Source organism: Octopus sinensis, linkage group LG4, assembly GCF_006345805.1.
Source record: "Octopus sinensis linkage group LG4, ASM634580v1, whole genome shotgun sequence".
Classification (NCBI taxonomy): domain Eukaryota; kingdom Metazoa; phylum Mollusca; class Cephalopoda; order Octopoda; family Octopodidae; genus Octopus; species Octopus sinensis.
In genome coordinates this window covers 66,143,842-66,166,206 of record NC_043000.1, presented here as the reverse complement: position 1 = coordinate 66,166,206, position 22,365 = coordinate 66,143,842, and the positions used below count along the sequence as shown (strand labels likewise).

The following is a 22,365-nucleotide window of genomic DNA, read 5'->3' as shown; positions in this document are numbered from 1 at the left end:
GTAATCTAATTATAATGAATTCTGAGTTAGTTCATTCAATTATATAAACAAGCTTAGAATACAGTACAGAAAAGCCCCCCTCCCCCCGTTAACATATATATTAAATAACTTAAATAGGAGGAAGGGCCATGTGCATGACCTTCAGGCCATCTGATATAAGAATCTTCAGAATAGAGATCTGCTCATAATGTTTTCAAACTAAAGGCAACCAAAGGCCAGGTAGGGCTACTCAGTACTGTGTGGTAAGAAATTTGCGTCCCAGCCACATGATTCCGGGTTCAGTCCTCCTGCATGGCACTTTGGGCAAGTGTTTTCTAATATAGCCTTGTGAGTGGATTTGGTAGACGAAAACTGAAAGAAATCTATTGTATATATACATGTGTATGTGTATGTGTGTGTGTGTGTGTGCTTCCCTCCCACTGCTCGACAAGTAGTGTTGATGTGTTCACATCCCCATAACTTAGGGCTTTGTTAAAAGATACCAATAGAATAAGTACCGGGTCAATAAGTTTGACTAAAAATTCCTTAAGATGGTGCCTCAGCATGGCTGCACTCTAATGATTGAAACATGTAAGAGATAAAATATAGGAATATTTCAACTTATGTTGGTGGCTGGTTCCAAGACATATGACTTCACTTGAAATCCAATGTAACATATTTGTAAAACTTTATTGGCTTATATCTGTTTTAATAAATGGCTTGTACATATTTTTACATGTGTTTGATGTTCCTCTTTGATGTTTTAAGTATTTTTGTGTTTTTTTTAATGTTTGTGCTTTCAAATATGTTCACTGAAACTGATGTAAAGTTGGATAAATTGATTGAAATTAAGATTTATTTTCTCTATTAATTTCTTTAAGAAAAAAATATGATGTAAAGGCAAAAGTGATGTAACTCGAAATGATATGAGGTATGCCTGTACTTTGTTTTATGTTCCATCATATTTCCATTCCAGCAAGGGTTACAGAAATTAATATATGTTATTGAGGCATTGTTTTATAACTGGATTCCTTTATTATCATCAACATTTACTTGCTTTTCAAAGAAAGGAGTTTTCATTCCCTTTGTAGAATTACTGAACAATTTATTGATAAGGAAATGACAATAAATTTCATCATTCTTAATTCAGCGATTTTCATCCAAAGTACAGACTACAAACACACACACACTCTCTCCTTCAGAGAGAGAGAAAGAGAGAATCTGATATGATGGGCTTTGAACAGTTTCTGTCTACTAAATTCCTTGCAAGGTATTTGGTTGACTCACAGTTATACTAAAATACACTTGTAACAAGTGCTGTGTTATGGGATTGAACCTGAAACTATGTGGTTGTGAAGAGAAATTCTTAACCACACAGCTATGCTTATGCCCAATTCATGTCTGTTGTGAATTGAAAATTAACTGATACTCTACAAATTTTCAGCATTATACAGCAGACATCAAACTAACTGTAGCTTTGGATTTATTCATCCTCAATAGTTTAATTTGCTTATTGCATTACCCTTTAGCATTTTGAACTGGCCATATCCAGTCCAAATATTCTACCTGTTTTATGTTGAAACTGGCTACATTCAACCTTTCATGACTATCTCATGTCATTCCAAAGATAAACAGTCATGTCATTGAAATCTGAAAGCTACAAGATAAAGCATGGTTAATTCAAAACAATGTGAATAAATAAGCATTGTATTTGACAGAGGAGCCTGAATGCTAAAGAGTTAAACATATAGATGTACTCCTGTATACTGAATTTTCAAAAGCTTTCAAAAACTGTATCAATAAAATTGTTGCCAATGTTGTTTAGCTCCAAATCAATCCTGATCTGACAGACCTATACCATGTAGATAGTAAACCAAATAACTATATACACAATGTGCAGATATATTATGTTACTGTCTCACTGGATTTATGATGATGATGATGTGTGCTGGGTGCTTTTAATATGGCACTGACATGGGTACTTTTATGTGGCACTGGTACAAGTGCACCAGCACAGACTTTTGCAGGCCAATCCTCTTCACCAGGGGATGTGGTCTTAACACGTCTGCTGTGGAGGTGTCAGGTATCTCAGTCTTTAATTATTTCATCTGAAAGATTCAGCATTCTGAAGTTGTCCTTCAGTCCTTGGTCCCATATCTGCCTGGGACTTTCTCTTTTACAAGTTCCATCCACTTTGGGCGAATGGCATTTCTTTATGGAGCTGACATTATCCATTTGCATCACGTGACCAAACTAGCACAGTCTTCTGTCTTGCACACTGCATCTACTTCCTCTTATGCCTAACTTCTCTCACACTAACATTGTTGCACATGTACACTTACATTACACATCCAGTGGAGCACACTAGCCTCATTCCTCTCTAGCCTTTGCATGTTCTCTGCATTCAGGGCTCACATCTCACTACCATGTAGAATTGCTGTTCGCATGCATCATACAATCTTCCTTTCACTCGGAAAGAGAAACCTTTAGTTGCTGACAGAGTAAAATCTCTGAATTTTCTCCATCCTATTCTTATATTAGCTATTACACTCTCTGTACATCCTTCCCCATTATTAATTTCGTCCCCTAGGTAGCAGAAATTATCTCCTACCTCTAATGAGCCACCAGAGCATTTGAGAGACTCAATTTCTGAGTATCTGTAGTTTTTATGGCTCCTGAGTATCTTCCACATATGGGCACAACTTTCTCTGATAAGCTTCCTATTATTCCACCGCACCTCTTGTGTGTCCATAGCTTACACTGGGTACACTGTATGGAATCCTTGTCTACACCTTTCCTACAAATCGAGTAGGGCCACTTACCTGAAGCGGGTAGAGTCCTCTCTGTTTTCTTGTTTACTAGGATCTTAGTCTTTGCTAAGTTAACCTTAAGGCCCTTTTGCTTCTACACCTGGAATTTCTTTTCTAGCTCTGATATAGAATCTGCTTGAATTCCTCTAGTATGGCCTGGAGGACAATGATGAAAAAGTAGGGAAATGAGGACTGAGCACTGATGAACACATACCTGTACACCAAACTCTGTATTTGTGGTTAACTCTCACCTTACTGACAGCACACTTAATACATGGCATCCCTCTGTTGAAAGAAAAATAGAAAACAAAACTGATGCTTGCTTTTTACTTATAAACACTTTACAGCTTTAGAGCCATCTTCCATCTGTATCCATCCTATTGTCTCATCATCTAGAATAAATTTAGATACTCTGAATTTGCTAACTCTATATTGCTTTTATATTAAAGCTGCTTGTTCTTCACTTCATATTGTATTTCATGTCCCAGGTTTCTTACGAAACACACTCTCCTTTTTTTCTCTCAGCATTTCTCTGCTGCAACCTCCCTGTTAGTGTTATTTCCTCCTTCTATTCTTCTCCACAACACTGATTTTGCAATCATTTTCTACCTTAACCTCAGGTTGACCATGGCCTTAGTACAACTTAGTATATAAATTAATATTTGTACATAAACAAAAAGTGGTGAACTGGCAGAATCATTAGCATGCTGAGCAAAATGCATAATGGCATTTTGTTTATCTCTACATTCTGAGTTCAGATTCTGCAGAGGTCCACTTTACCTTTCATCCTTTTGTGGTTGATAAAATAAGTACCAATTAAGCTCTGGGGTCAATGTAATCAACTATCCCCATCCTCCAAAATTTTAGGCCTTGTGCATATAGTAGAAAGGAATATTTATTTATAAAAAGATAGAGTGCTGGGGTTTGTGTTTCTTGTAATTGAATTAGTTGTATCTTTGAGTGTATAGATTAAATAGTTTTTGTATTAAATGTATAAAACATACAAATATTAGAAAAAGCAAAGGTTATCATGAGTTTTAAAATTTCATTATATATATACTTATAGGTGCAGGCATGGCTATGTGGTAAGAAGTTTGCTTCCAAACCACATAGTTCTAGTTTCAGTCCCATTGCATGGCACCTTGGGCAAGTGTCTTCTACAATAGCCTTGGGCCGATCAAAACCTTGTGAGTGAATTTGATGGACAGAAACTGAAAGAAGCATGTCATATATATATCATCACTATTCATTGTCCATGCTAGCTTGGGTTGAACAGTGTGAGCTGGTGGACTGCACCAGAGTCCAGTCTGATTTGGCATGGTTTCTATGGCTGGATGCTGTTCCTATTGCCAACCACTTTACAGAGTGTGTTGGATGTTTTTATGCAACACTGCACTGGCACTTTTACATGACACCACCATGGGTGCTTTATCCACCCAGAAGGATCGGTCTTAGCACTGCTGCTGCGGGGTACAGGTCTTCTTAAGTATGGCCAGGTGCCAGGTGTCATCTCATCTGAAAGGTTCATTTTCTTGAGATCATTCTTCAGCACTTTGTCCCATGTCTCCCTGGGTCTCCCTCTTCCATGTGTTCCATCTACTTTGAGAGATCAGCACTTTTTTATGGAGCTGTCAGCATCCACGTGCATCACATGACCAAACCAGTGCAGTCGCCTCTCTTGCACACAACAAATAATTCCTCTTACACCTAACTTCTCTCTCAGAACACTGGTACTCTGAAGAACATGTACACTTGCATTGAGGCATTTGAGAGAATCAATTTCCCAAGTAATCGCTCAATAAGTATTTAATGTTTTTAAGGATCCTGTGCATTTTCCACATATGAAAACTATTTTCTCTGATACCCTTCCAATTAACCCATATATATACTCTTACTCTTTACTCTTTTACTTGTTTCAGTCATTTGACTGTGGCCATGCTGGAGCACTGCCTTTAGTCGAGCAAATCGACCTCCTTATTCTTTTGTAAGCCCAGTACTTATTCTATCGGTCTCTTTTGCCGAACCGCTAAGTGGCGGGGACGTAAACACACCAGCATCGGTTGTCAAGCAATGCTAGGGGGACACACACAAACACACACACACACACACATATATATATATATATACATATATACGAAAGGCTTCTTTCAGTTTCCATCTACCAAATCCACTCACAAGGCATTGGTCGGCCCGGGGCTATAGTAAAAGACACTTGCCCAAGATGCCATGCAGTGGGACTGAACCTGGAACCATGTGGTTGGTTAGCAAGCTACTTACCACACAGCCACTCCTGCGTCTCTCTCTCTCTCTCTCTCTCTCTCTCTCTATATATATATATATATATATATATATATATATATATATATAGGCGTAGGAGTGGCTGTGTGGTAAGTAGCTTGTTTACCAACCACATGGTTCCGGGTTCAGTCCCACTGCGTGGCACCTTGCGCAAGTGTCTTCTACTATCGCCTCAGGCCGACCAAAGCCTTGTGAGTGGATTTGGTAGACGGAAACTGAAAGAAGCCCGTCGTATATATGTATATATATATATATGTGTGTGTGTGTTTGTGTGTCTGTGTTTGTCCCCCTAGCATTGCTTGACAACCGATGCTGGTGTGTTTATGTCCCCGTCACTTAGCGGTTTGGCAAAAGAGACCGATAGAATAAGTACTGGGCTTACAAAAGAATAAGTCCCGGGGTTAAAAAAGGCGGTGCTCCAGCATGGCCGCAGTCAAATGACTGAAACAAGTAAAAGAGTAAAAGAGTAAAAAGAGTATATATATATCTCTTATTATAAAAGGCAGATTTTATCTGCCTCCCTTTGTCACATATAGAAATCTACAATATAGGATTTCTTCAATTACAATTTACTTAGCATTTTTAAGAGTAGAATGCATTGGGTTTTGCCAGGTCCACTTTTTAAAATTTAAACTCCAATTAAGCAAAATTTACAGAAAACTCACATTCTGGTGTGTATGTCAAATGCTTTTCTTAATGTGTTTTACACCACATGCACACGCACAGTGTGCAACGAATAAAATGAAAGTAATTCACCTTTTGTAGTGAGTGACTCTTTCAGTCTGCCACTTCCTCTTTACACACATAGACACGCAAATATATAAATAAAATTGTAAGCTAACGTGCGTGTGTGTGCGTGAGTGTGTGACAGGAAAGTATTTTAGGACGAATATAAGACCTATATCGGCGATGTTTCGCTTGTCGTAGCACATCGCCATATCGGCAATGTTTCGCTTGTCGTAGCACAGGTTTCCGTCGATTTCCGTAAAAAACTTTTAGTTTTTTACCTAAGTAATGAGAGTGAAAGAGACTAAGAGAAAGCGATTGTATGACGAGGGAAGTTCTTTTGAAGTTACCGTGCATGGGACGCATTGATGTACATGTGTGTGTGTGTGTGTGTTTGATGGAGTGTGGGAGACAGACAGTATGTTGTGTAAGTGAAGTGCTTCTGTTAGTGTGTGTGAAGAGACAGAGAGAGTAATGTGTGAAAGAGAGAGATAACTGAAATTTTTTACTCGGTTTATGTGTATATGTATGTATGCATGTGTGTGTGTGTGTGTGTGTATGTATGTGTGTGTGTATGTATGGCCGATTCAGTGTTTACATTTTTTATGGAAATCGACGGAAACGTGTGCTACGACAAGCGAAACATCGCCCCTATATCCAAGTAGCAGAAAGATCGCCCAAAAGTGTATATAGATATTTAAATGTATTTATATATTCATCTATACACAGATGTATGTATAATGTGTGTGTATATATTTCCATACACGTAACCATTCACTCCGCACAAAGTTTTTTAGGATGAAAATAAGATCTAAAGTTATCTTTAAGTAGCACAGAGATCGCCCAAAAGTGTATATAGATATATAAATGTATTTATATATTCATCTATGCACACATATATGTATAACGTGTGTGTATATATTTCCATAGAGGTAACCATTCACTCCATACAAAGTTTTTTAGCACGAAAATAAGATCTAAAGTTATCTCTAAGAAACAGAAAGATCGCCCAAAAGTGTATATAGATATTTAAATGTATTTATATATTCATCTATACACACATGTATGTATAATGTGCGTGTATATATTTCCATAGAGGTAACCATTCAATCCATACAAAGTTTTTTAGGACGAAAATATTTATATATAAAAGAAAGGTTGTGTGTCTGTCTACTCCGATTTAGATTCCTAACTACTCCCGCATTTTGCGATGCAGTTTAACCAAAACCGGGTATCTTATAGTCGTGATTCATATCGAGTCCTTCTGGGTATTAGCGCGCGTCTACGATGAGACTACGATTTAAAAAAAAAATTACCATCATTTTTTTCCATTTTAATGCATATTTTTAAAAATAAATGGAAGTAACTCTCAAACTTCACACCAATATGCGTGCTCATATGCGACGTAATATCACATCACCAGCATTTCCTCACACCCTCCTTGCACTTGGCGAAGGCAAAATACCAGGGGATGAAAATGGTAATATTGCCATCGATTCCATTTGTACCATTGTTAAGACGCCTTCTGATCTCAGAGATGCAGTGTTCCCAGATCTACAAGCTAATTATCAGAATATGGATTGGATTGGCAAAAAGGCTATACTGGCCCCGAGGAATAAAACTGTTCACCATATTAATGATGAAATGCTAAAACTCATTCCTGGGGAAGTCTATGTATATCAGTCTATCAATACAACTCCTGACCCAGAGGACGTCATCAACTATCCAATAGAGGTACTCAATTCCTTTGAGCACCCCGGACTACCACCACACTTTCTCAAACTTAAAGTTGGTGCCCCTATAATGCTCATCAGAAATTTGGTTCCCCCAAAACAATGCAATGGCACACGTTTGATCGTTAAGTCCTTATCTCTCACCGTAAGCTTATATCAATATTTGCCTGAATAATCATCATAATTCAGTGCAATCATTAACAGTACTTTCAAGCAATTCAGCCCCGAGCAACGCCGGGCAATTCTGCTAGTATATATATATATTTGTGTCATGTAAAAAGCACTCTGTCCGCCCTGCTGGGTGGCTGGTGTTAGGAAGGGCATCCAACCGTAAAAACCATGTCAAAACAGACACAGGCGTCTGATACAGTCTCCTGCCTGGCCAGCTCCTGTCAAACCGGTGAACCCATGCCAGCATGGAAGGAGGATGTTAAACAATGATGATAATGATATATATTTATATATCTGTGTGTATCTTGGTGTCTGTTCCCCACCACTGCTTGATAATTGGTGTTGGTGTGTTTATATCCCTGTAACTTAGCGTTTGACAAAAGAAACCAATAGAACAAGTACCAGCCTTAAAAAAACAAAAAAAAGCACTGAGATTGATTAATTTGACTAAAACCTCTTCAAGGTGTTGCCTCAACACAGCTGTATTCTAATGAATGAAACAGGTAAAAAATAAAAGACACACACATACAGACATATATATATATATATATATATATATATATTATATATATATATATATATATATATATATATATATATATATATATATAACAAAAGTGCTAATGCAGCTTAGTTATTGATATACGGATAAAGGTATTTTCTGCACACAGATTTATTCATCACCGTACTATGTTGTTGATACTTTTGTGGTTAAATCAACATTGTACAATTATCTGTTGTTTTTTTATCTTTTCATTTACTTGTTTCAGTCATTGACCTGTGGCCACGCTGGGGCAACACCTTGAAGGGTTTAGTCATCAACTCCAGTAATTACTTTTTTAAATTCTGCTTCTTCTATTCATCTTTTTTTTTTTTTTTTTTACCAAACTGCTAAGTTATGAGGGTGTAAACACACTAACACTGTAGCAGTAGGAGACAAAAGCAAAGATATCACATACACACACATACACACGATGAGCTTCTAGTTCCTATCAACCAAATTTATTTACAAGGCTTTGGCCAGCCCAGGACTATCATAGAAAACACTTGCCTGTGATGCCACACAGTGGGACTGAGCCTAGAACCATGTGGTTGGGAAGCAAACTTCTTACCATACACCCAAGCCTGTGCCTTATTTTAGGTTCTTAATTTTATTTTTATGTCAACAATATAACAGATTGTTAATAGAAAGATATATTTTTCTTAATTTTGAGAGTTAAGAAAGATTAAACTAACCAGATAAACCAAATTCTCAGCTGCTGATATTTCTTAAGTTTATCAACAGATTAATTTTCACAATGAAACTAAAATTTATGTTTATTAAACACATTGTGTGTGTGTGTGTGCATGTGCGCACGTACCTGTGTGTGTGTGTATGTGCGCACGTACCTGTGTGTGCGCGCATGTGTGTGTGTGTGTGTATGTGTAAAGGTAGTAAGTTGGTAGAATTGTTAGCATGCCCGACAAAAAGTACTTAGTGGCATTTCTTCCAGCTCTACATTCTGAGTTCAAATTCTGCTGAGGCCAGCTTCGCTGTTTATCTTTTTGGGGGTCAATAAAATAAGTGTCAGCAAAACACAGGGATCAGTGTAATTGACCAATCCCCTCCCCCAAAACTCCAAGCCTTGTGCCTATAGTAGAAAGAACACACACACACATACCAGTGAGGCATGGTTGAATGAAGATTCGGTGTGCTACTCAGCCATACAAGATTGTTAAAATAACTACTAGACAAAGTGCTGAGGTTGATTTAATTGACTAAAACCCTCAAATATGATGTCTTAGCCCAGCAGTAGTTTAAAGTTTGAAACCAGTAAAGAATTTTAAAAAAATAGATACTTGTACTAACATGCTATCTTAAAGATAGTGTATTTACATTGACTTGGGCTTTACTCATTAACTTTGTAGAGATTAGTTCCTAATCTCTTGAAATTTTGTCCCTTTTTCTTTGAGAGTTACTTTCAATTGCCACTTTTTCTTAAGAATTTCTCTCAGAGGTAACTTTCAATTTTGAATTTTTATTCAGATCATTTCCTATCTTCTCTCATACACCCTTTTATAATGTGGGGTAGGCATATGTATGTATCTCCTGTACCTGAGTCTCTATCTTATTTTAGCCTCTCAACACCTGGCCTAAAGCTACCGCACTCTCTTCTATAATTCAACTCCATTAAGGGTCTTTTCTTTGTGTTGCAAATTATTTCACTACTTCACTGGTGCCTATGTTACATACATTCACATGCACACATATGCACACACTGCCTTCTAGCACCACTGACAAGACTGGATGTCATTGCTAGTACTAATAAATTATAAAATGTATTGAATCTCTTTAATGGTTTCTGATAAACAGTTGATATATATAACTATTTATCTATCTTATGTCTATGTTTTTGGTCTTGCAAGATTCTTGATATGAAATTATGTGTTGAAACGGATATTGTTATAGGATACACATGGGATGGAGAGTTGCTGAAGAGGTCACAGGATGTGTGACAAAAAGATTTCAAACAAAAGACCTTAAAATATGAATAATAATAGATCTGAAATGAAAACCAAGTATATAGTGTGTATGGTTAATTGGCAAAAATATGACCATCTCCAAATATAACAATGTTTATCTATCCATCTTTGCCCAGTATTCCTGGAAAGGTCATATGGATAGAGGCATCTTCTCCATAGGTTCTTCTCTGAAGCAAACATCATTAGACTTTCAAGATGGATTCCTAAGTATGGCTAACTAAGACTATGGATATTATCCATCCAGCTCATTCTTGGCCCACCCCACAGTTTCCTGTCATCTGACTTGGCTTGAAGAACCTGTCTTGCAATTCTTTTCTGCAACATTCTAAACACATGTCTGTAGTAATGTCTGAAAGAGTACAATTGCGAATGTAAGCACCTGAAATGGGGAACCCTCCAAAGATCTCTGGTGTAACATTACTCAACAGGCTGTGTAACTCAACAATCAGTTGAGTTGCTTCTTCTCCCCATTGAAAGTTCACAGCTTCAGTACAATTTATTAATTAAAAAAAAATTGTGAGCTATTACAAATAATGATGATAATGTCTATAATTTTAAAATATTTTGTTTAATAATTTGCATAATTTATGTTTTCTATAAAATTTGTCTTTTTCAGCTCATTAGACAACATCTACAAAAAAACAAAGAAGGAAGCAAACAGCCCAATTCTTCAAAACTTAGACACAGTCCTGTATCTGCAAATCATTGTGCATTAACATCAAGCCAATCAACCAATGTATTCAGCCAACCAAAGTCAATATCACCTAGTATCAATAATAATAATAATAAAGCTACCATGCCTAGGTATCAAAGAAATAGTGTAGAAGGTTTAAACACAGTAAGTCATTTATTCATTTATTTATCTATTTATTTTACTACTATTTTGCTTTTTTTAATGGTTTATTCAGAGGAGCAAGACTAGCACATATGACCCTTTTTTAGGGATTCTGTAAGTGGTGAGAGTTAAGGAAAAGAAGTTATCCTTTGATCAGAGTTTTACTTGAAGGTTTGCAACATAGTGGAATCTGCTATAGGCACCCAAGGTCCAGGTAGTGATGGATTAAGTCCATCATCTCTGCTTTATGCTGTTGAGTTCAGTGTCATGTAATTATCAGCTCAGCAAGATCAGATTTGCCTTTTATCAACTTCCAATGTTGACGAAATATATATATATGTATCAGTAAATAGACTGTATGTGAAGGTGTGTCACTTAGTGGTTAGGGTGTTGGATTCATGATCATATGATTGTGGCTTCAACTTCTTAATTGGGCAAAGTGTTGTGTTCTTGAGTAAAACATTTCATTTCATGCTACTTCAGTCCTCTCAGCTGGGAAAAATGAGTAATCCTGTGACAGATCAGCATCCTGTCCAAGGAAGAGTATTTGTGCCACAGAAACCAGGAAACCAGCCCTATGTATTTATATGACTTGGAAAGGGTCTTTATCCTTTATTTTATAACTAACTACAGTTTGTTGTGCCTGTAAACTATTTCACATCTTGCTTACATGAAACCTGAAAGCATTAAAACAAATATTGTAACATCTATAAATGCAGATGTGGCTCTGTAGTTGAGAAGCTTGCTCCCCAACCATGTGGTCTTTGATTCAGTCCCACTGCACTGAACCTTGGGCAAGTGTCTTCAGTTAAAGCCTTGGGCTAACCAAATCCTTGTGAGTAGATTTGGTATGTGGAAGTTGAAAGAAGGTTTCATGCATGCATGCATGTATGTATGTTTATGAGTGTATTTATGTGCACCCTTGCCATGACAATATGTGATGATGGCAAATGAGTGTTACCATCATACAAGCAATGTTGTTTGTTTCCAATTTTTAGTCAAAAGCTTATCTAGCTATGGGGAAAGATTACCTTATCTGGAAAGTGGTGAGGTTGGTAACAGGAAGGGTTGTAGAAAATCTGCTGCAACAAATTCTTTCTAACTTATGCAAGCATGGGAGTGGATTGTAAACAAGGATGATGACCGCATTAGCTGTAGAGGCAGATGAGAAGGATGTGTTGTTGCATGTATACATTTTTTTTTAACTGGGTCAATGTCGATTAAGCAAGCCTCTTATCAGATGTTTTCTAGTTATGACCAACTCTGTCTTTTCAGAATTAGAACTACATTAGGAAACAAACTGGCAGAATTGTCAGAACAGAGAATAAAATATCTTGTAGTATTTGTCCTGGCTGTCAGCCTTTTATCTTTTTGGGGCTCAATAACGTAACCAGTCCCTCACCATCATCATCATTATCATCATCAATATTTAACATCTGTCTTCTATGCTGGCATGGGTTGGATGGCTTGATGGGAACTCGCAAAGCCAGATTCCGTACCATGTCCCATAGTGTTTTTGGCTTGGTTTTTGCAGCTGGATATCCTTCCTATCATCAATAACTTTACAGAGTGTACTGGGTGCTTTTTATGTGGCACCATCACCAGTGCTTTTTATTTGACACCAACACCCACACAAATGTTTTTTTATGTGGCACCTAGGTTTCAGGATCTCAATTCTGTTATGGTGGGCAGGTCTTTTTGATTAAAGAAAGAAAGAAGGGTAAAAAAGAAAATAAGATACTTACTCCAGGACAATGGTTGCTGATATTGTTAGCAGTTTGGAAATCAGATGCTTTACAATATGTGTTCTGGTTCTTTGTATCCTGAGTTCTTGGGTAATAGACTTGGTCTGTCAACTGGTTTAATGCCGGTTTCAAAATAATTCACTCTCTTCCAGTTTCAGGGACCTTGGAAGAAAACAAAACAAAAAAAAAAATAGGGAGTTATGGGTGCTCTCCTACTCTATCTGACTAAACTATATATATATATATAAAAATATATCCAATGTGTTCTTTTTTCTTTTAACCCGTTAATATTCAGATTACCCTGTCAAATGATTTGCTCATTTATTCAAATTGTTTTGAATTAATTATGCATTATCTTGTAACTTTGAGATTTCAATGATATAATTGTTGATTTTTAGAATGACATTGTTGTATAAGTGTGTGAGGCAGGATCTGGCCTGTTTGAATATAAAACAGGTAGAATATTTAGGCTGGATATGGCTAGTTTAAATGCAAAAGGACTAAATATTAGGAGGCAAGTTGCCAGGGATTTGGTTGTTATTTATAGCATGCTATATGTATTTATTCTATATCTGTCCCACGTGGACATACATTGAATAAACACATGTGTTTGTAAATAGAATACTTTCTATACCTATAAAAAAAAAAGAATAGATTGAATACAACCTGTCTGACAATTTCACAGGTTTATCTTTAGATATTTTATAATGTTTCCCACAGTTTTCATCATCAGGTATATTTATTTTGTATATTTAATATACAAGTTAATCTAAAACATTTTACACCTTGCAAGGTGAGATATTTTGCCAACATGAATATATAATGTTTTCCAGAACAATGAAATATTCCCAATGAGTTACATTTTATTTTGTTTGCATCTAACCTAATATTAAACCAAGTTTATTTTAGCTCTTATATTGCTTATTGTTTTATTCATTTTCTTCAATTTTGTTTTGTAAAAACTGAGAGAAGCTTATGCTTTTCTCATAATTTTTAAGAAGGTGGGGTATGATTTGGGGAAGATCTGGTTGCTATTTCTCTTAGGTTCATAAATTATGTAGCGGCTACTTCTTTGGTACACCTTTGAGGGTGAAGTTTCTTCACTCAAAAGGTAGTTTCAAGAGTATGTGTAAGTGGTGTGATGTTGTATGAGAATGAGATATTCGCATTGAAAGTGGAAGATCTTAGGTGCTGAAGAAAAATGAATTGAGACTGATCTGTTAGGTGTGTCATGATAATTTGTATGAAAAAAGCAGAACACAAGTGTACTGACTGAATTGTTTTGTTTGAAACACACTAATCCTTTAGCATTTATGTTATTCTGTCAAAAGTAATACTTATTTATTGATATTATTTTGAATTAATCACGAATTATCTTGTAGCTATGAGATTTTGATGAGGTAACTTAATTTTTTAAAAATGATATTGTAAGATTAGTATGAGAAACCAGATCTGGCCTGTTTGAATGTAAAACAGATAGACTATTTTGGCTGGAAATGTCTGGTTTAAATATTACAGGGTTAACTAATATATATGCAGTAGAGACAGTTTAGTGGTTCAGACACGTGAAATAAATTGAGTATGAATGAAGTAGTGTTGTCATTGAAAAATATTGATGTTAGAGGATCACAGGAGAAGACATAGGAGGATATGATATTTATAAGTTATTCAGAAAAGAAAATATAATCTAAATAGACAACTTATAAAAAATTTATATTATTGTTATTCTGCTTGTCATGAGTGAAAAGTAAAATATATGAGTTCAACTTCTATGGAATGGAATTGAAAATATAACAAGTGTGGCTGTGTGGTTAGAAGGCTACTTCCCAGCCACATGGTCCCAAGTTCAGTTCCACTGGGTGGCACTTTATGCAAGTCTTTTACTATAGCCTCAGGCTGATCAAAGTCTTGTGAGTGGATTTGGTAGCCAGAGACTGAAAGAAGCCTGTTGTATAATGTGTGTGTGTGTTTGTGTCAGTGTTTGTCCCCCACCACCATTTGACAACCAGCATTGGTGTGTCTGTGTATCCATAACTTATCAGTTGGCAAAAGAGACTGAAAGAATACCAGGCTTAAAAAGAAAATAAGTACTGGAGTCGATTAATTTGACTAAAATTCCTCAAGGTGGTGCCCCAACCATGCACTGAAGCAAGTAAAAAGGAATTAGGTTATTGTATACAATACTCAGATGTACTACAACTTGCTGAAAAATGGTAAAATAGGGAGCAGAAACCAGCAATAAGTAAAGACAGCAACAGAACTCCAAAATGCATGCACAGTACACAGATTAAAACACAAAAGACAGTAAAGTGAACAGTTCAAGACCTGTAAAGAGAAAAGAGTGCATAAGCATGTCAGATGTAGAGTTGGCGAATTTCATGAAACATGGAATTTTAGAAGGGTGCAATATACTGACATGGATAGCTTATTCTATGCTTCAACAATTCTGAGTGTAGTTAGTGATCAAATTCAAGTGTTATGTTTTAACCCTAAAGGGTTAAAGATATACTTTGTCATAGGTAATACTTATTTATTCACATTGTTTTGAATTAGTCATGCATTATTTTGTAGCTTTGAGATTTTGATAATGTGATTATATGTTTTTAGAATGACCTTGTAGGGTAGGTGTGAAAGACCAGATCTGGCCAGTTTGAACATAAAACAAGTAGAATATTTGGGTTGGATATGATCAGTTTAAATGCTAAACAGTTAAGCTATGGACTAAAATCAAGGACATGATTGAAATGTTCTTCATAGTGAAATAATGTTAAGAAGATCTATAAATTTATGTATCAAAATAGAAATATGAACATTAGGAAGACATGCACTTTCCATGGGTCCTGCTAGTATTTTACTGATTCTTTAAAAAAAATCATTCATTTGCAAGTTAAAATTTGAAGGAAATGGGCTAGATGACTCTTGATACTGAATTATAAATTCTATGAATATTTGAAGTAATGTTTGATAGTTCATTCCTTATATTCCTTCTTTATAAAATCTAATTTTGAATTTTGCTTTGGTTGCAGAATAATATGAGAATCTTGTATTATAAAAAAGCAGATTGTTTTAATTGGATGCTGAAATTGTCACATATTTAATTATTTAACCCTATGATCACTCCTCCACCAAAATTAGGTTATTCAAAGAAGATTTTTCTGTAAATATGTTTGTTTAACATGTGACTTAAAATCATTTGACTATTGTTGTTTAACCCTAGGTATCAACTTTGCCAGCTCTGATCCACTGTGATCAAATGTGTTCCAGTTGTGATTATTCCTCTTTTACTCAGACTGTACCTCTCGGACTACATAATCCAATGTGTCCTATTTTTTTTAAAGACAGTGCAATATAGTTTGAGGGATGTTTGGCTGCTATATTTACTAGGTCAAGAGACTGCTTCATTGACTTAGTTGTTATTTAATTCCATGTAGCCCCTGATTGTGCAAACTAATGTTCAAATGCATCCATGCCTTGACCACCCCATTTTTATTTCAGGTACAGTTTACTCAGAACTGCTACTTTTAGTGTGTCTTATGACCATGTAGTGATTCCTTCATTAGCTCGTTACTGACTTAATTGTAATTAGAGGTGGATTTAGAACCCATGATTCGTTAGCCTCATTAACTTTTTTTGTGTTATCTAAGTGCTATATTTATTTTAGTTCCTAACAGAGTTTATTTATTCTTCCTTTAATTATTATTGTTAATTAAGTAGATTCTTTTTAAAAAGTAATTAGGAGTAAATAGAGAAACATTCCTATTATAGAATGTGAAAAAAGTTGTAGATTAAAATAATAATTATTTTAAATATGTAATTTACTTTGCTTCCACATAGTTTTGGGCATGGTCTCATTCTATGGCATCTTGGGCAAATATTTTCTTCTATAGCCTCATGCTGACTAATACCTTATGAGTGGAATTGGTAGCTGCAATTTGTGAGGCACTCAGTTATGTGTGTGTGTGTGGGTAGTACTAAATCTAAATAAAATTTGATGTCAATGACCTGAGATGCTAATAATGTTAAAAAGAATACTAAAATGTGAAGCTAGAGAAGTTGTTCTTATTGAATTTAATTGAAAAAGTTCTTTTTATGGGAGAGGCAATGTTAATTTACATGTATGGCTGATCAGAAGTGAATAGTAAAAGTGGCTTGCTACATTGGTATAAATGCATATTGGGTGGAAATGTTATGGATGTTGGCAGTGAAGGGTTACTTAGAGTTGGATTTATAAAGAATTGAAAACATAGGTTTTCAAAAGGCAATTCAATAAAATTGAGATAATAAGATACAGAATATCGGGAAACTATTTGACCCATACTAACAAGTAAAAAAATAAATTAAAATGATGTTGATTTCAATGCATTTAGTGTATATTTACATTCTAAATTTCATTTTTACTTTTTTCATTTTTCAGGAGATTGAAAAGTTAGTTTTAAAATCTATTTCCTTAATGGAAGATGAAGATAATGTATGTATATTAATAATTTTAAAAATATAATCATTCTGTTTTTTGTTCCAATACAATTTTTTTTTTTTTTTTTGGAAGCATTATAAATAATAGGAGCAATATTTTATCTCTAACTTAATTTTCATGTTTTTATTTGATTGATATGAAGGCACAGAGATGGCTATAGGTGCAGGTGTAACTGTGTGATTAAGGAATACACTTTCCAATCACATGGTCTCAGGTTCAGTCCTACTGTGTGGTGGCACCTTGGGCAAGTGTCTTCTACAAAAGCCTTGCTAGTGGATTTGGTAGACAGAAACTGGAAGAAAAAAAAAAAAAAAAATATATATATATATATATATATATATATATATATATATAATATATATATATATATATATATATATATGTGTGTGTGTATGCATATATATGTATATGTGTGAAAGCACATGGCTTAGTGATTAGGGATATTCAACTCATGATCATAATGTTGTGAGTTTGAGTCCAGGCACCATGTTTATTTTATTTCATGTTGCTTTGGTTCATGGAATAAATTGTACCTGTAATTCAAATGGCCAGCCTTGTTATATTCTGTGTTAACACTGAATCTCCCTGAGAACTACATTAAGGGTATGCGTGTCTATGGAGTTCTTAGCCACTTGCACATTAATTTCATTAGCAGGCTGTTCTGTTGATTGAATCAACTGGAACTCTTGTTGTCATAACTGATGGAATGCCAGTTATGTATATGTGTGTGTGAGTGTATGTTTGTATCTCTCTGTCTTGACATCATGTGATATTCATAAATGTGTGTCACAGTCATAGAAGCAGTATCATTCATTTCCAATTTTCTGCAAAAACATCTCTGGTAATGAGGAACTAATACCTTGCTTAGAAACAGGTGATGGTGGATAATAGGAAGAGCATCCAGTTGTAGAAAATCTGTCTCAATAAACACTATCCAACCCATACAAGCATGGAAACCTAGATGTTAAAAAACATAATGGTGATGAGACTCTCCATTTCTGTTTATGATTTTATTTTCAGTGACTAAAATATTAGCTTCATAAAGTTTCACTCACTTGGATATAAAATAAAAACCAAGAAAGCTAATGGTAACCTGTATTGGCAAAAATACTTGTAAATACTTTGTAAATATGGGTGCAGGCATGGCTGTGTGGTAAGAAGTTTGTTTAGCAACCACATGGTTCTGGGTTCAGTCTCACTATGTGACATGTTGGGCAACTGTTTTCAGCTATAGCCTCAGGCCAATCAAAGCCTTGTGAGGGGATTTGGTAGATGAAAACTGAAAGAAGCCCATTGAATATGTGTGTGTGTCTTTGTGTCTGATGGTGACCCCCACCACTGCTTGACAGCCTCTGTTGTATTTACATCCCTGTAACTTAGTGGTTTGACAAAGAGACAAACAGAATAAGTACCAGGCTTAAAAAAGTAAAATAAATACTGCAGTTGATTCATTCCACTAAAAATTCTTCAAAGTGGTGCCCCAGCATGGCTGCAGTCTAATGACTGAGACAAGTAAAAGATTAAAGATATGGATACAAAATTTTTTTTGAAGCTTCGAGATTCTTATCACATTAAAATTCTTATTGCATTAAAATTTTATTTTAATATAATCAGAATTAGTTGTAAAATAAACAAAAAATGGCAATTTAAAAAAGAATTGATTCCACTGTTGTTGTTAGGTAACATATTTCTTCACAAATATATTATTGGTTTAAAGACAATAAAAATAGAAAAACAGTTGAAATTATTTTTATTCATTATATTACTAGATATCAAATAATTAAGTCGTGCCATTCTCTCAGTGTAAATAAATCAGATTATATGATTTTTGAAATGTACCATTATTTCAAAAAGTGCTTGTAATCAGAAGTTTTCTTTTTGTGCAATATTTATGCTAAGAAACTTTTGTGTGTTTTTGAAAGTTGTTGCTTAGCAATGTATTTTGTTTAGCAAATATTTGAATTATCATCACTGTTATCATTTTCCTAATTGTCATGTCAGTAATCAGGTGAAGGTGATATGGTGGGAAATGGTACATAAAAGTTAAAAACAAAGACAAAACTAGACAGAATGGAAAAATATGGTGAGCAAGAAATATAATAGAATGAAATTGTTTTTGTATTTTTATTCTTTTTGAACTAATATATTTCTAAAGAAATCACTAGAAAAGAAATATAATAGTGCTTGAAAAGAATCTAGTTGTCAGGTATACTTACCAAAGAGAAAAGCTGAATGTCAAAGCTTTCCATTGTTCTGTTGTGTGAGGATCAAAGGTATGAGGCAGTCCAGATTGCAAAGCAATGTGTCAAGATAAATCAGGATGTTGTTAATGAAAAGTGTGAACTAAATAATAACAGTGCAGTAGCTTTCAATTCTATGGGAGGTCAAAAAAATATGGGAGAGAGGACTTCCCTAACTAGGGCCAAGAGAGAACCAGACAGCTACATTGTTGAAAGGGCAAATAGCAATATGAAAGTAAGAAAAGCAAATGGGCCAACAGAAATAGTTGACAAGATGCTGAAAATAAGCAGTGAAATAGGTTACACACTAGTCAGCATTACAAAGACTGACCTTTCTCTTCAGGGCTAGAAAACACTTCGTTCTCCATCAACCTTGGACCCTCTACAAAATGCAAATGAGATCCACTATAAAATACTGCCCACCACATCTGGGATGGTACTGCTATACATACAGACATTGTAGAATGTACACCACAATTCCTTTGAAGACTACTTGGCTGATTTGCATGAAGTCACTTACCAGCACACTCCAATCTGTGGTTCATCAACATGCTGTCTCACTTTTCTGCAATTTGTGTTGTTACTAGAGTGGCTTGCTTTGTTGATCTTGTAGAAAGTATTTGACACTGTTAGTCATGAAGAGCTTTTGATGATCATCACTAAGTACAACTGTCCTGATAAGTTTATTGTCTTTCTATGGCCATTCCATGAAGGTATTCTTGCCAGAGTTATTCATGATGGGAAGTGCTTTTCAGCTGATTGATGCATTCTTGGAAGAATGACAGGCTTTTCAACTTTAAGAAGTCTCTAGGTAAATGCAAGGTGAAAGAAGATATGAATAAGCAAATTACTGTTAGCAGATGACTGTGCTCTCATTGCACATTCAGAGTTTTGACAGACATCAGGGCATGAACAGATTGTCCTTTGCCTATAGTAATTTCAGCTTCACTATCAGAAGAAAGTAAACTGAAATCATGTGGCAACCAGGCCCTTGCAAGATATTTGTGGAGCCTGCAGTGACAGTTAAAGATTAGCCTCAACAGACCTTTGACAGGTTCACCTAGCCTAGTAGCACTTTATCAAAAATTGTTCACTTTAGTGAACATTCTGTGCTGGAGAAAACATATCTAATCCATTGCAAATGGATTAGATGTTTCTTCTTCAGTGCATGAAAGAAAATGGTAGTGAAACAAAATGAAGGAAAAATGATGATGATGTTTTCTAGATACACTGTCTAAAAAGACATTTCTGCTGGTAAAATGAAATAAAAGCACTTGACATTCTTTTTCTTTATTAAAAATTTATAAATTGTTATTTAGTTTGATTTTTGATCTAGTCTTAATTAAATCTTTCATTACCATATTTTTGTTGATATACAGTGACTTTGTTTCAATTAATTTTGAAAATAGTGAACAATTAAATAAAATAATTTTGTCACTATTAAAGCTGGTGTTTGGAACATAAATTAACATGAAAGGAAAGTTTTTATTTTGATCACTTTAAAATAGAAAGTTTGTATCACAGAACCATGGGTGGTCTTAGCCAGGTCGGTATCAAAAGGGTTAAGAGGCTCAGTATTTGTTATATATTGTCCCCTTATTTTTGTCTTGAATATCTTTTGCAGTACAATGTCAATGTTTGATTTCCTTACAGACTCATGATATTCCTGATGGCCATCGAGCACCCTTACCCGATCAACAGCAACACCAGCAATATTCACTAGGTGGTTGCAATGCCAACAATAATGGCCCCAATTCTCTGGCAACAACACGGACCTTATATACACAGACTCCTTCAAGTTGTTTTGAGAGCAGAGAGGTATCTTCAGTTAGTAGCAATAGCAGTAGTTCTTCAACAGCAAATAGGTCCCATTCTGTTAGCCCTGCAATGCCAGTTATTCCAAATGCACATATAGACACTTCTCGACCATCTAGTCAAATAGCCAGCAAATCAGAGCATAGTTCAACAGATACAGAAAAAGGTGAGTCAAATCAAATTAGTTAATCTCGCTTTCTAATTTGTGTCTCTCTTGCTTAATAGGAAAATAATTTGTGACATGTTTTAAGGCAACCAAATTTTAACAATTATGTTTTGCATTACTTTTTTGCAATATTATTATTATTATTAAGGTGGTGAGCTGACAGAATTATTAGCATGTCAGGCAAATTTCTTTACAGCATTTTGTTCACCTTTAGACTCAGAGTTCAATTTCTGTTGATATCAACTTTGCCTGTCAACCTTTCAGAGTTGATAAAATTAGTACCAGTTGTACACTGAGGTCAATGTAATCAATCCCCTAAAATTATTGACCATGTGCCAATATTATTGTTACAAGTTGAAAATTAAAGCTAGTTCTCTTTAAACCTTTTGTTACCATATTTCTGTTAAAATACACTGCCTTTCTTTCAATTAATTTTGAAAACAATAATGAATTTAATAGAATAACTTTGCCATTACTAAAATGGTGTTTGAAACATAAATTAATAAGGTAAGTTTTGATTTAGGTCGCTTTAAACAGGAAGTTTGTATCATAGCACCAGAAGCAGTGTCAAGCAATTTGGTACGAAAAAGGTTAAATTAGTTTTTATCAATTTTATTCTGGTTAGCAAATTTCTTTTGACAATTCAATTTATCATCTACAATCAACTTCTTATCCATTTTCACAAACATGTTAGACAACTTTTTACTTATAAGAATCATTTGATATCTCTTATTCCATTTATCACATATTTTTCACATTAACTATTTTTTTAATATTATTTCACAAAACATTCAACAACTAAATGTATCTGTTAGTTCTGGATGATAGTAAAGCTCTTTTACACTGGTTG

General features: G+C 35.0%; 1 protein-coding gene across 1 annotated transcript in view; it reads left to right on the top strand.

The window, feature by feature from the left end:
- LOC115210750 (glucocorticoid-induced transcript 1 protein-like) overlaps window positions 1–22,365 on the top strand; it is a 36,781-nt gene that overhangs the window by 5,250 nt on the left and 9,166 nt on the right. Inside the window, exons 3-5 of the mRNA XM_029779463.2 lie at window positions 10,857–11,078; window positions 17,235–17,288; window positions 21,188–21,515. Of these exons, the coding sequence (XP_029635323.1) occupies window positions 10,857–11,078; window positions 17,235–17,288; window positions 21,188–21,515 (604 nt within the window). The remainder of the gene's footprint in view (window positions 1–10,856; window positions 11,079–17,234; window positions 17,289–21,187; window positions 21,516–22,365) is intronic.